The sequence below is a fragment of the Poecilia formosa genome, unplaced genomic scaffold, assembly GCF_000485575.1.
Source record: "Poecilia formosa unplaced genomic scaffold, Poecilia_formosa-5.1.2 Scaffold8, whole genome shotgun sequence".
Taxonomy (NCBI): Eukaryota; Metazoa; Chordata; class Actinopteri; order Cyprinodontiformes; family Poeciliidae; genus Poecilia; species Poecilia formosa.
Window position 1 is genome coordinate 3765705 of NW_006799947.1, and position 15316 is coordinate 3781020.

The window sequence follows — 15316 nt, forward strand, 5'->3', positions numbered from 1 at the left end:
TATTCTCAAATTTTCTGCAGTGTAAAATAATGCCATTCCTATCCATCACCTAATCATCAATCATGAAGTTTCATGACGTTGTTGTGCTTTAAATGCCCGGTTTGACCTGCTTAACACACTGGTAGGATATCAGTTGACTTATCACCAGATTGAAGTAGGCCTGGTGTTCCCAAAAGAGGTTCCAATCTCAACTTTAAGAAAACAATGTTTTATACACACTATGAGCAGTTTTTAACCTTTAACAAAGAGCATGAATCCCACTTAATGAAGATGTCCGCTTTAATATGAAATTTTGACTTGCAGTGCATTTATGGTCTTAACTAAACTAAAGCTCCTGTTTTCCTGGTTTTTTGGTTTCTTCAGAGTCCAAAGTAGTTGGAAGCTACAACTCACGACCTCTTTACTAAATCACAGGAATGTCTGCCCACTTCACAGCAAAATGTAAAGGAATACAAAGTGAAATGTTGCTCGTTTTGATCCGTTAAATAATTGGACTTTGGAATTGCAGCATTTGACATGATGTTTGCATGTGTCTCATCTAGAGACAGACTTTGGTAGCATCTCCAGAATTTCTCTGTATTTACCTCCATCATTTTATATGTAGGTCAAAACGTTTTGACCTTACCAGAACACCTACCTCCACGTGTTTGCTGTCTGACTCGTGGCTTTTACCAACATTACTTCTTCCTTCTTTCTGACTTTTTTTCCCCCCATAAATACCAGATTTCATGGAGAGTATGACTAAAGACCTGTTTATATTCCACAAAAAGAGAGAAATTGTTTCACAGATCTGTAAGAACAAAACGATGTCCTTCTGTTCTTGCAGTAGGTGGGACCTTTGAAGACTTCACAGGCGTTGTGTATTCAGATCTTACAGAATTATTGGATTTTCTTTTGGTGTATTAGAATAAGAGCATTTGCAAAAAAAAAAAAACACAAAAAGGTTAAAATTCACCATTTTATTATGATAATGTTATTTGATATGTCAAATTACAAGTGTATGATGTAACATAAAAACAGTTACAAACATATGTATGCATATTTACATTATATATTTATGAAAAGTAACAAGCTACATCTGTATAAAGAAAATACAACTATGACATGAGTTATTGGTTCTCTAAATTTTACATCAGATACTTGGTATTCTCAAACCTGATAATACCTAGACACATAGAAACCAATTAAACCAGGATGAGTGACGTTAAACTGTAAGATAGAAACTAGGATGGACGTGAGGCACTTTTTTTTTCTTTTTGAGGTTGTCAGGATGCGAAAGCCAATGGCACTAGGAAAACTCAGAAGGAAACACAAATGCTCGGAAAATATGCACTGAGAAAGAACCAAAGGGAAAAAAAACAAAAAAAAAAACAGGCAGTGTTTACAGAATAGTTAAGAGTAGTACCACTTATACTGCAAGTTCTTAAAAAACACAAATGTCTTCCACTATTTAGAACTAATCACAAATGTTACATCAAGCGCTGTAAGATGAAAAGGGTGGAGGGGGGAGGAATAAAAAGCTTACACATCATCAGTGCACCAAAGCATCGGAGAATTGAAACAGAACCACTCCACTGCTGTGTAAAGTAATCTTTTCTTTAAACAAAACACTGAAGAGAAAACAGGTTTATATAGCTTCTTTGTTTGTTTTTTTTTGTTGTTGTTTTTTTGTTTTTTTTAATCTACACAATGTCAAGAATGTACACCTGTATGCATTCCCAAAGATATGCACAATTTCCAAGATCGAAAGAGGATGAAAGACTAGCAGCAAAGTGGTTAAAACTGAAGTCTTAGATAATGCAGGTCAAAAAAATTTTTAAAAATTAATATATATATAAATATATATTAAAGCGGACAGACACATGTTGCATATATATTACAGTACAAGACAGGAAGTTGCACTGCGCTGGTTAATGCAGAATGAGAAGGGTTATTTCAGCATTCTCTACACTTTTTTTTTTCCTTTTTTTCTCTGCATGAACGCACGTCTGTTTTGTTTTGCTTCTCAGCCAGCAAGTTTTAATCAGGTGCATCAAACCTCAGTCAACCCGATTACGATGGGAGAATAATGACAAGCAACCAAACGTTTGGTTAACACACCAACTCCCTCTGCACGCAAACACGCACACACACGCACAAGAGCGCACATATACAGGCAACACGCGCGCACACAGAGCAATCAAACGTTTAAAAATGACGGCTGTTATATGCTGTTGGAGACTTAAGCTTAACAGTCGTTCATAGCTGATTTCTCTGTCAACACAATAAAATTAGTGATTGTATCTAGCAGCTTTATATGTGTATTTATATATATATTTATATATATTTATTTAGCAAACTTTAGAAACAAGTGGACACCCGCTACTGTACTAGCCTTCCTTCTACCGTACAAAACTAGAGAGAGACTCTATTAGAAGCTCAATAGTCGCATCCATCACAAAGCCCTCTACTTTTCAATGTGAAATAATACTAAAAGGTGATCTATGTACAGACTGCTGTCATTAGAAGCTACGGTATAGGCTGACAGCGACGATAAATACAGCTCTATCTTTATAGACTCCAAAGAAAAGAAGCTGGGATTATTGTCAGTACTTAAATATAGTGTTAGGTATTTACAGGCGCTTAGTTTGGTACCAGGGGTCGGGGCCGCTAACCTATCGCCAGCGTCCCCGTCCCGTTACTGACTCAAGTCTGCAGAGACGACAGTGTTTTTTTTTTTGTTGTTTTTTTTTTTTTGAGCTTGTTAAGAGTTTGCATAGAAAGTAAAGGGAGCATCGGTCGGCGTGGAAGCGGGTGAGGAGAGTGGACTGAACTCGAGTCCAGACCGGAGCGAGCCGTTGGGGCCGTCGGGGTCAGGAGGTGAAAAGATGTCTGCCTCGTTCGCTGGGTGGGGATGGATTAAACCTGAATTCTTAAAAATTGGAGATTAAGAAAGTTGGCATTGATGGGGGGGAATCAGAAATATGCATCGAAACTGAGCTGGTACTCCTTTAATAGTTAAAATATTGAAGGTAAAAACGCAGCTTGTTAAGAGAACCTAAAATGAGTACTTTAATATTTATTTACTTCCTGGATTGACTGTAGTCCTTAAGTGTAGATGAAATAATCAAAGATAGTGCAACCGGCAGCTCTGGTTCTGTCCAGCGACGTCCCGATTCACCTAACACAACATCCTGAACCTGCCCAGAGGCAGCTTTTAATATTATTATTATCGTGCTCGTCTGTGTGTAGAAATCAGAAAATGCAGTCTGGCAAGGCGTGACACAGGGAAAGAATTTAAATAAAGCAAGAAACACCTCATTGAGTCTTTTCCTGGCAATTTAACATAAACAAAAAGAAAACACACAATCGCTGCAAATATTTTTTTTAGATGCTGGACAGAACCAGGGAGCCACCGTCCATCCAGCTTCCCTTCCTTCATCCGCCTTTTAATCCAGCAGACAAAACCTGCCTTAAGTTCTGAATCGAACCCTAATCCAGCCGTCAGTGGGGCAATTAAGACCCAACTGTACATATGAAGAGATATGCACGGGCACTCGCAAAAAATACCTCTGCGCTCCCAAAAGCAATGCAATTCATTCATTCAGGGCCTGTTCAGAGATGACACATGAATGGAGAACGTCTGACACGCTACGGGAAAGGACAGAACACAAAAAACAGATTCAAAGGACAAACAGAAATTTGGAGCCGGTGCTGCAACCAAAGCTTGGAGAGCAGTGCTTTAACGAGGGGTTTCCCTCCCCTTACCCTCCCTCCACAGTCCAATCTGAGTGTTAAATTAACCTGTAAACTTGATCCAATATCTAATAGTTTCTCAATCGGAGAATATCCTAAATTTAAGTGCCTCGTAATTTAAACCAAGGAGCTCCTGCTCCTTTGTTCACCAACGTAAAAACTTGCTGGTTGAGCAACATTTCAACCTTTTAATTTAAAACTAATTACAAACGTGAGCAAGAAGAAAATGAAGTGAGACGATAAAAATCATAAATTCTCTACAGTTGTACATACGAGGGCTCCGAAGTGTCCGTGGAGTAGGTTCTAATGGGATGAGACGGGTCAGTAGGGTTCTGTGTGCCTCGTCCGAGGTGGAGACCGGAAAAGCTGTTTCAGGGACCATTTTACCGCTTCTCATTGTGGGAAAAAAAACCCCTAAAAAAAAATAGCTTAAATCTGGAATGCAATCAAATTCAATAAATAACCTCGGGTCAGGAAATCCGTACCGACAGAATGAAGCTCTGACTGTTTGATTTGTGGCTGCAAAACTTTAAAGTGTTACGCTAAAAGATTGGGGGGGGGGGAATGACACGCCACGAGAACCTCTGAAGGTCACCTTTACTTTGAGGGGATAAATACCATTTAGTGCACTTTTTTTTGCTGGCTAGTAATTACATCGTCTGCAAATCCTTGAACCATGAAGGAAAGGCCACTGTTTCCCAAACTGCAAATCCACAAAAAAAAAGCAAGAACACATCCCTTTTAGCACACTCAAACAGCAAGTACTTAGTTTTTCTTTTTGTTTGTCCTCGACGTGAAACGGTTGAAGTTGTTGCCGTCTGTACAAAATTCGTTTTTCCTTCATAGAGTTGCATGTTGTGGCCCGACTGTCAATTTATGAGGGTGAATGTCAAAGAGCTGTGTGTGTGTGTCTGTGTGAGTGCGTAGTAAGATCTGGTAGTCTGTTGATCGTGACGTCTCCTCCGTCTCAGCCTCAGGCTCCTGTACCTAACGTGTTGCTCAGAGCTCCCACAAAGCATCGTGGTTTGTCCTCCGCCGCTGCTCGTCGGCGACAAACGCAAACTGAAATCTCCGAAAGCCCTCAGAGCTGGGGGTCAACGACGCATCACCCCTTCTGAGAGAGGAATGAAAAAAGGATGCCGGCTAGTAAATTTCCGCTTGTATCCACTGCCTTTTTTAAGCTAGCTTTGAGGGTGTCCCAGAGTCCGCTGTGTGTGGAGGTTGGGTGGGGGCGTGAGGGTCCGGCTCAACCCGCGGCCTTGTGCTTGCCCCCGCAGCAGTGGCAGGCCTCGCCGCAGTGGTGGCAGGCGCGCAGAGGCAGGTAGCAGCACATGCAGGGCGCGATGAAGGACAGCGCCAGCAGCGCCAGCCAGCGCAGGCAGAACTGCTCGTCGGACGTGTCGCACGAGCACGGGTCCGAGAAGTCCCCCTCCGAGTCGGACATGCAGTGGTACAGCATGCTCTCGGCGCACAGCATGCAGCTGACTTTGTAGATGCACTGCTTGATCGGGTCGGGCGCGTCCTGGCACTGCCCCCGCCAGTTGTCCTCGTGGTTGAACATCTCTCGACAGTAAATGCAGCGCGAGCGCTCGCCGTCCTCCCGCCGCCGCCGGCCCTTCGGCTTGGCGAGGGGCGAGGGCTGAGTCTTGATGGCGGGGTCCTTGCCCAGGCCCAGCCCGAGGCCCGACCCGATGCCCATGCCGGGTCCGGAGAGGCAGTCGCTGCCGGGGCCGTCGAAGAAATACTCGCACTTCTTACTGTCCAGTTTGTGAAACGAGGCGGGGAAGTCCATGTCCTCTCGGTCGGCCTCGTGCCTGCTCATGACCGGGTGGCGGTAGTCCTCGTAGCCTCGGATGAGGACGTCCTTCCGCGGGTTGATGCGGACGATCTCCTCCTCGTCCACGCGGAAGCTGACTCGGCGAGTCGACTTGAAGGGAAACAAAAGAGGAAAGTTCAGTTAGTTGGATTACTGAAGTCAAATATAAAACTCAGTTATGTTCAGTGACATAACTGAGTTTTATTTATTTATTGTATCATTTATTAAATATAATTTCAATATCATTAATAAATATCATTTATTGATATAGATTTCTAATTATAGATTTCTAATTATATAACTCTGATGTATTGTCACAATAAACTCCAATTAATGATGTTTAAAAACTTCTAAAACTGTCCATATTGTTGGGATTGTGTGTCGTTATCACAATACTACCACATAACATTGCGGTACAATTTCAAGTCCATATCGCTCTCAGCCACTCTCACTTAAATATTTCAGATTAAACTCTTTTCGCACTGAACGCCCTACGTGAGAGCGTGTTATCCCTCCTTGTCAAATAAAGAACCATCTGTACTCTCACTTGCCACACCTAATCCAGATTACTATCCAACCTGTAGGATCAAGAAATCAATTAAGTAGAACCAGTTTTGTCATTATGAAGCAGAATAAAAGACTCATCAAGTCCAGATCCGAGGAGATTCATGAGAAACAAAGTCTTTTTTTTCCTTTTTTTTAAGGCTTTGGGATTTCAGATATCCACAAACAAAATAGTGGTGAGTGGGAAACGAGAGGAGGACTGTGGCTGAGAGAATGCACTGACAACGTAACGGGAAAACCTTGAATCATCATCTGAAGCTCTGCGGGTCCTACCTGCCTCAGGGTCATGATTCAACAATATGAAAAATGATCATGACCCCAAAGACTTGGGGAAAATACTCAGTGAACCTTTTGGAAGAACATCATCATACCAACAATCAAACACGGTGGTGGTAGTGTGATGCTCTGGGGCTGTTTGGGCTAGCCTTAATCTCACAACAATCCAAAATTTACCAGCAAGTCCAAAACTGAGGGGGTAAAAATAAATTGGAATGGCGCAGTTAAAGCCTTATCTAAATATAACGGAGATGGCGTGATGCGACCCTTAAACAGGCCTTACAAACTGGAAACCCCTCCAACTAAACTAAATAATTCCTCTGTAGCATTGTGACGGACTAATTACCAGCTTTTGGTAATGCTAAATGACGTCCTATGTGTCTGATATCGAAGCTGTAGTTGTTACAAACGTGAATTTAATTCCAACAGGCGGCTTTCAGCAGCTCCAGCAGAGACCCACCTGGGGAGGCAGGTACCGGCGGTTGTCATCGAATGGCTGGGGGGGCACGTAGCAGCCCCTGAATGGCTCGGCGGACACAACGTTGCTGAGAGGAGAGAAGGGCTCTCTGAGTGGCGTACAGATTGAGGGAGGATCATCGCACACCTGGAAACGGAAGAAATTAGGTAAGAATCCAACGTGGAAACTACAAAACTAAACATGTGAACCGTTGCAGTGTTGCCTCCAGTTACGGTACCAGAGGATGTCAGCAGTACAATGATGCATTTGAAAGCCTGCTGTGCCAGAAAAAGGCTGCAGGACAAGAAGAGTTGATAGCTTTGCTATAGCGCCCCCTGCTGTTATTCAGCCAGGGCACACGGGTGTGAAAAGACTCAATTAATCCAACCTTTTATTTAAATTACATGACGAAAATCAGTAGTACCACTATAGGTGGCACCCTTTAAGTTTCCACAATATGAGTGGGACTCATGTATTTTTTTTTAATTTATGCTTCACTTTCTTTATGTTGCTTTAATCAGTGATCCATAACTCTGTTTCCATGGGTTATAACGGTGTTTCCTGGTCACTGGGAGGCACCAGGACCCACTTTTTTTTAGACTTTTTCCACAACTGCAAAGTGTTGAGTACGGCGGAGGATCCGTGAGGCTTTGGGCCTGTTGTCATTGAAAAGGCACGAAAAAACTTCTCACTCTTTGAGATGCGGTACTGGGTTTTATATTAAATAAAAAAAAAAAACTGGTGGCTTCTTCCACCAAAACAAACTGCTCAGACACAAAATCAACCTTCTTCCATGATCGTCTCAAAAACCGCTCTCAAATTAAAAGGCTGAATTTTTGCAAGACCGAGTGAGGTCAGGCTTCGCTTTAAACGTATCGACATCGGAAGGACGCCTGAGACACATTCAAAGACGTCAATCTGGACTCTGCAAATTTAAAATAAAAAAAATTGCTGCGTCCCAAACGTTTGACATCCTCTAATTCCTACTTTATCACTTCGCAGTCAGAGGCACTAACGGTCACTTTTGATGACCAAAACAACTTTTGACTCAAGATGCGTAGGCTTGTTCATGTGTGTGCGCATAAAAGCGTTTCACTTTAACCACCAGGGGGCATCCTGCACCCACGCTTCACCAAATGACGGTGCTGTGTGGTGATGACTCAAGGCCCTTCTGTTACAAGAACTCAAAGTTCCCATTAGGCTTGCATGTGTTCCCACAAACAATCACACACGCACGCACGCACGCACACACACACACACACATACAAAAATGGCTCTTGAAAGAAGTGAAGTCAGCAATGAAAGTAAATCTTCCTTTTACCTTGTGCTGACTGATCTCATGAGGAAAATTCACTGTCGAAATCAGGCAGGATTAGAGGATCTATAAATAGCATTCCGGCGTGGATGCAGAAGCTAAATATTCTCACGCCGTAACATGAGGGAGTATTTTGGAATAAAGCAGGCCCGTTTTGAGGGCAAACGAGAGAAAAATGATCAGTGGCTCCGTCATACGCTCTGATATTCTGTGCATCACCGGGGCAGAGATTTTCCAGCTTGTTCTAGCTCAGGTAAAACACACATCCTGACAACTTTGATCCAACCTTATCCGAGCATTACACACACCAGCTTGAAGTCCCTGTTTTCCCACACACATCCCGACCTCACAAGGCAAGGTTAGTCCTCCTCTCTCCTGCCTCCCTCCCTCCCTCTGCATGTGGAGGAGGCGGCTGGCTCCGGTTAGTCAGAGCTGTGTGTAAAGTAGCCCATGCCAGTGCTTTAACGCGTAGCGGAAATCTGGTTTGCTCCTAGCTGCTGCTACAGTAATTACTGTCCTGTGGTTGCTAAGAGATGCTTCCTTTAACTCCTTTCCCCCCTCTGCCTCACTTCTACTCCCCCCTTTTTCAGGCTGCAAGCACATGGTGGAGTGTATGCACTCTTTTTTTTTTTTTTTTTTTGCCAAACACACAGAAGAGTGCGATAGCATCCACCGTGTCTGCATGGGAATGCGAGGAACAGGAGACAGAGGAAGACGGAGAGGAGAAAGAACAGAGCAGGAAAAAATGAGATTGTGCTGTGTGTGTTTCTGCGTGCGTGTGTGTGTGTGTGTGTGTGTGTGTGCGCGCGTGTGTGTGTGTGTGTTAGAGCCGGAGAAACAGAGAGAGCACGAGAGGCCAAGAGTCTGCAGAGGGAATGTCATAAACTAGCTCCAGCTGGGGAAATGCAGCACAGAGCCTGAAAAGCCAAATGACAGCTGTGTGTGTGTGTGAGAGAGAGAGAGAAAGAAAAAGAGAGAGAGAGAGAGAAAGGGGGAAAGGAACGAGAGCAACCAGTGGAGTGGTGGAGGTGGAGGGAGTTGAGGGTGAGGGGGGGGTGAAATGGGAAACAGACTTGGGCTTCCTTTTAAAGCGCTTGCCTAAGCCCCGCCATTCAAAGGCATGCGTGGGGGCCGACCTGAGGCTGATCTGACCCTGGAGATGTGGCGGGCTGCTGGGGGCCGGGGAGGAGGGAGGGAAGGAGGGGGCAACAGGGCTGCGCACCAACATCAGGGACACTTCCGCTCTCACTGGACTGGGAGGCCCGTGGAAGAGCGTCAGCATACTGAAACGCTTACTAGCTCTCTGCAGCGCAACCTTCACTTTAAACTCCAGAGGCGGCTTGAGTCTTTGCTTCTTCCGGGAACCAGTTACTACTCTCAAATATAGTAGAAAGGAGCCTTTTGTTGTTATTGTTGTTGGTGAGAATTAAGAATCATCTCCTCTGCCTTAAAGGGCTCTTCAATATTCAGGTGAAATTGAGGGGCATTGCATCTCAAGTCTTTACATGTAGCTATGTTGTTTGTGAAGACCATACCTAAAATATGCCTAACTTCCTTTTCTGTTTTGTTGTTTCTGTCATTAAAATTGTGTTGTCAGTCAGCTGAACCTGTTAAACAGCTCCGGTGTAGAAATGGGCCTGATTTGATCCAATGTTGGTTATCAACCTGACACTCTTCAATCAGGGCAACAGACCCAGAAATGATGCTGCCGTGTTTTTGCAGCGCAGGAAGTTTAAGCAACAATACCAACTGCACACTTAATTAACAAAATATAAAAATTAAAATCTCTTAAAATTTACATAAACTCACATAAAAGGAGAGGGAAAACATTTGTCACTCGTGTGTCAGCAATAATAACGGAGGAGCGACCAGGAGCTTCGGCAAACATTTCGCGGTTAACAGGAAGTTTCTTTTTTTTTTGTACTTTCACACATCAAACTCTTTTTCTAAACTATTTGACATGAAATATGTAGAACCTGCAAAAGACTTTGAAACAAGGTAGGAATGTTTACAATCTAAATACTACCCAGTGAATGCTTTTACAGTTGACTAAGCTAACTATGCTAACAGAAAATGTCAAAAAACAAAACAAAGACACCCGCAGCTTCAAACGTGTCGCCATCATATATTTTTGCAGCTGCTGTTGAGTATTTACACGTTTTAACATAGACTAGTGCTCACCGTGGGTCAACGCCACATTTACAACTAGGCAACTACTGTGTAGCACTACGGCAGATCTAGGTTTTGATATCAGATGAAGCTTTAGCTCAATGCGTACCGAGGCTAAGATACCAAGATTAGCCGAAGAGACGGGCAGTCAGAAGCAGGAGACATGAACAAACGCAAGATGGCTCATTTTACGACTTTATGTGGAGAGTTTATCACCTGGGTTCACCATCACGCTTCAACATCATGATGAGGGAATTATTCTTCATCAAAATTGCTACCGACGTCTGAGCTTTGCCCACTTCATGTCCAAGAGATGAACTGAAGTTGATTTTTATCTGCAGCGATTTTCTGCTGTAAAAAAAAAAACAAAACAAAAAAAAGAAAGCAGAGGGTCTGCTCTGTGACGGAGGCTGTAAACGACAAGTGACCAACAAACTGTCTGCGTACCAAAGCGATAAGAGAAAACTTCCTGCCAGAGCCAAATTAGATGGGAGTTTTCCTGTGCTGGTAAACGGGGTGAGGGGGAAAGAGAGACACTTTACTCCAAGCTGACGGAAGGACTAGGACTGTTGTGGTACTGCATGATTCCTGGCAGTGGGCTGTCACAGCTGAGCAGGCTTATTGTGCAACCACTTTATGGGTAAAATATGTAACATGTGCATACTGTCTGTCTGTCTGTGTGTGTGAGTGTGTGTGTGTTTTGAGAGAGGAAGAATGTGGTAAGCTTGTGAAGGGCATGCATGTGGGAGCTTGGCCTCAGTGGGCAGGATGTGGGTGGAATGGACCATCTTCGATACATTTCCAAGCACACATGTGGAACAATGCAAGGCTACGAGGAAAACCTATTCACTTCATCAGAAATATGTGAAGCTAATCAATCAATACATAAGATTAATGGTTACGTCATCTAACGAGCCACTGTTGCCTCCTTAATGACAGCGAGGCTTGAAGTTCTTCTGGACTCCAGAGCAGCCGGTTTAGAAGTGCCCTGATGAACGTGAAGTGACGGCGAGGAAGTGATCGCAGCAGCGGCATCACTTGAAACTGCTAATGTCACACCTTATTGGACGGTGGCAATCGCTGGTTCTCTGACTGCAGCGCTCGCCTCGGGTTCACTTCTCTTTCTCTGTGGCCCGGGCCTCCGACTGCACCATTCAGATGCCAAATCACCATGGTGATACCCTCGGTGGCTCACTGAACCCCATGAACACAACCCGCCCCACCACCACCCTCCAATTCTACCAGTTTCAAAGTGCAACCCCCCTGCTGCCTGGCAACAGTGGTGCCATTGGATTTCCTGTATGTTTGGGCTGATTCCTTAAAGAGGAACTTTACCGCAAGAGCAGAAACAGAGCGTCGCCTCTTCTCTATACTCTCCCGCTCCATTTTATGAAAACTTTGATGCATCTGGGCAGATTCAGAGGAAATGACAACCTTTTTAGGAATAAACAAAATGCCAACAGCGGGGTGGACTGGCACCAGAATTTCTGTTAAGAGGGTAACGAAACATGACCATAACGAACGCTTGTTTCAAAAGCATAATCAGAAATATCTGATTCCATACAGTATAGGGATGAAACAATCGGATTAATTGCAACCTAGTAGTCGATTAATTGCTAACTGGAGTACACAGGTTTCTGGTAGAACACCTCAAAATGCATAGTTTTAGCTTCAACTGGTTCAAAATCTATAATTAAAAAAACACCCATCATCTCCTGTTAAACACCTTTTGCTATCCAATTATTAATTGGTTAAATGAAAGAAATATCTGTTCATCTTTAGACTGATGTATCTGTTCCTCCTCGTACGAACAGGTCACTGATATTCAAAAAAATGTTTGTTTGCTTGAACAGTATGCTTGCTGCTTCTTTATGCTAGAACTACTCATTGACAGTCAATCGCCACATTATAGAGGCGGACTTGGTTTTTGATTTGTATCAAGGAGACGTAATACTTTACATTAAAGGGTTGGTCACAAGGCACCACTCATGATGTCTGCTAAAGCTTTGGGTTTGTTTTGCACTGCGTATCAGTTTCTAGCCATGATCAGTCTCCTTTTTATAAAGTAAAAACACAATGTGAGAGTCTTAATTATACTGAAGGGTCTGTAACTCACCGGTAGTCCATCCTCAGGAGTGTCCCCTTCACCAAACGGACTAGACACTGGAAAAGAAGAAGGGCACATGACAAACGTTTGACCTGAGCATTTCACGTAATCCAAAAACAGTACTTGTGTAAATAAAATAAAAAATATATATATATCTGAGTACTAGCATAGGCAAACTTATAGTTTTAAAACTTCGCCACTAGAGGGCAAAAACTCAAAATAATCAAGAGTCCTGCCCATCATCTTCCTCCAACCAAAACACAACATTTCAAGCAAACACTATCAAACATTCGACTGAATTCTCAGCAAACCGATCTTTCATTTTTCTGCTTCACCATTAATGTTTAAAGTCTACTCTGCTGAGCACGCCAGAAGTTTTATAACAACGGATCCTTGTCAGGCCAGAAAAGGTCAAGGCTTCTGGTTTCCTTTGCCTGTCGCCTAATGGGGAAATGAAAGCTGCTTTGTGTTAGTGGGTGGGGGGGAGAGGGAACACAGAAGTTAATGAAATATGCAGGAGGCAGAATAATGTGACCCCAAAATGCCGTGAACCATTTTTATATCCAAATTAATTGATGATAGGAGTCAGAAAGCCAATCTTTTAGATGAACTTTTGAGAAATTAGGAAAACAATGTGATCTTCATTTCATGTAGTAAATAACTTTAAGAAAGTTAGTACTTTGCAAAGAAATTAGTTAATGTAACATATTTCTGTGTTACATAATATGTAATACTTTCAAATGACAATCGTCATTTCCTGAGTGAAACTGAAAAACATAATATTGTGAAATTACAAATAATAATGATAAAAATAAGCTTCTTTTTTTTACAACACAAAAGATAAAAAAATAAATTTAAAGAAAGAAATATTGATTTGTGGACATATTTTATTCATAAATAAAGTCTAAAAACTACTGGCCCTTTTTTAAAACAATGACTTGTTTTAAAGTAGCAATACATGCAGCTGAAACCCAATATTTAAATCATTTTTCTTACTGTCTCAACTTTTTTTTTTTAAGCAAACAATTCCTTATTATTTAGTAGAATTAGCTCTTTTTCCTATAAATGTAATGATGGCCAAACACAGAACCCCTGACCTTCCCAAACAGCATGAAGTCAGGAGTACATGCACGTTTGAACAGATCGCCATTGCACCTTCAGGCATTTGGAAATTGTACCCAGCCAGATTTGTGGCAGTCAATAGTCCTTTTCCTGGTTCTCATTATTCTGATATTTAGCAAATCTAAATTATTCTGGTAATCCCTGCTGACCAAAAACAGGAAAAGTTCAGTCATATTGAACTTCAGAAAAGACAGGGGAAAAAAAAGCTGTTACGGTGTGTGTAGATATCTGATTTAAACATGAAGTTTAATTTGCCTCTAAAGTAAAGAAATATATTCATAAGCTTCAATAGTACAAGACGGAAACATTTTGCAGGGTAGAATATTTCTATGTAAATCCATTTGTTTAAACTGGGCCTTTCCCCTCTGTACTGTCCAGTAAACGTCACATTCAGCTGTACCTTGGAAGTGGGAAGCTGTAACTACAAATCAAGCCAGTTTCGACCACAAGATAAACAAACACGCTTCTGTTTGCTCTGTAAATTGCTCTTTGGAAAAAAAAAAATCATCTGAGTTACTGATCAGGAAATCAAACTTCCTGTGGTGTGGATATTTGGTCACTAAGCTCTCCCAGCTGGCAGTGAAGGCAGCGCAATGTCAGCAAAGTCTTATGGAAAAATCAGTGACATTTGCCAACACACGATAAATCTTTATTAGATCTTTTTAAAAAATAAAATAATAATAAAACAGGAAAACATGATTGGAAAATCAGGGAAAACTTGGACCGTTCCCACTGGAACATTGTGCCTTTCCCCCGCAATATTCCAGAGAAAGTTGTTTTACTGTACCACTGGCACCAAGTGAATCTTATAAAACACTGTCTCATTTAATTAAAATCAATTAATTACATGCCTAATTTAAAGCAGCGTCAGTCAGTTGGCTGTGCTTGGGATGAGAACAGGGAAACATGATAATATCGTCTCTGTCAGGAGAGAACATTTTACTGGGCCTGTGTGAGACGCCGTCTGTCTGTCAGTCGCTCTGTCCGTCCATCTCTGAGTCACATGGAGGAAGGCTTTGTGTGTGTGTTTGTGTGTGTGTGTGTGTGTGCGTGTGTGCGTGTGCGTGTCTGCGTGCATTGCTCTGCTTCCAAGAGAAAGAGGCCTCTTGCAGCACGACTCTGGCAGTGCTGGGCTGCGAAGCTGCCTGAGCCATGTGCTCGCCGTTGCCTTGGCAACAGCAGACTGCAAGACTGATATGCACACGTGCGCACACACGCGCAGGCAAAAACATATTCGCTCCTGCTGCACACACACACACACGCACACACACACACACACACACACACACACACACACACACACACACACACACACACACACGAGCACCAGTACAGCAATGCAACAGGAATACAGACGAACTCGTCTGCCTGCGCAGAGCCGAGGCATTACACAACATCGCCAGAATACAGAGAATGCCAAGCGAGAGACGAAAACAGACAAAAGGCAAAGGGGTGGCAGGGTAAACAGGGAGAGACAAGTGCGGGCGCTAAGGCAGAACCTCTCTTACTGATGTTCACACATGAAACTCTTCACATTTGGAGCAGCTATGAGCTGACCCCTTCATTCTTTTTTTTTTTTTTCCCCCCACGTTGTACGCATGTTGAACAACAAACTTCAACGTATGTTGGGTGGGGGCTGTTATGTAATGCAACAAGACGAATCGGAACCTGACTGTGAAGCTTTTACAAGTAAGAATATGAGAAGATCATTCGGTGGCGTGCATTTTGTGTTCAACTTTTTTCCTCTCAACACCC

The 15316-nt window shown here is 42.8% G+C and overlaps 1 protein-coding gene across 1 annotated transcript in view; it reads right to left on the minus strand.

Annotated features, from left to right (window-relative positions):
• Positions 1–944: 944 nt before the first annotated feature.
• Positions 945–15316, minus strand: part of spred1 (sprouty related EVH1 domain containing 1) — a 40004-nt gene continuing 25632 nt past the window's right edge. The window contains exons 4-6 of the mRNA XM_007576116.2: positions 12449–12495; positions 6852–6995; positions 945–5662 (exon numbers count right to left, since the gene is read on the minus strand). Coding sequence (XP_007576178.1) covers positions 4982–5662; positions 6852–6995; positions 12449–12495 — 872 coding nt within the window. The 3' untranslated portion in view covers positions 945–4981. The remainder of the gene's footprint in view (positions 5663–6851; positions 6996–12448; positions 12496–15316) is intronic.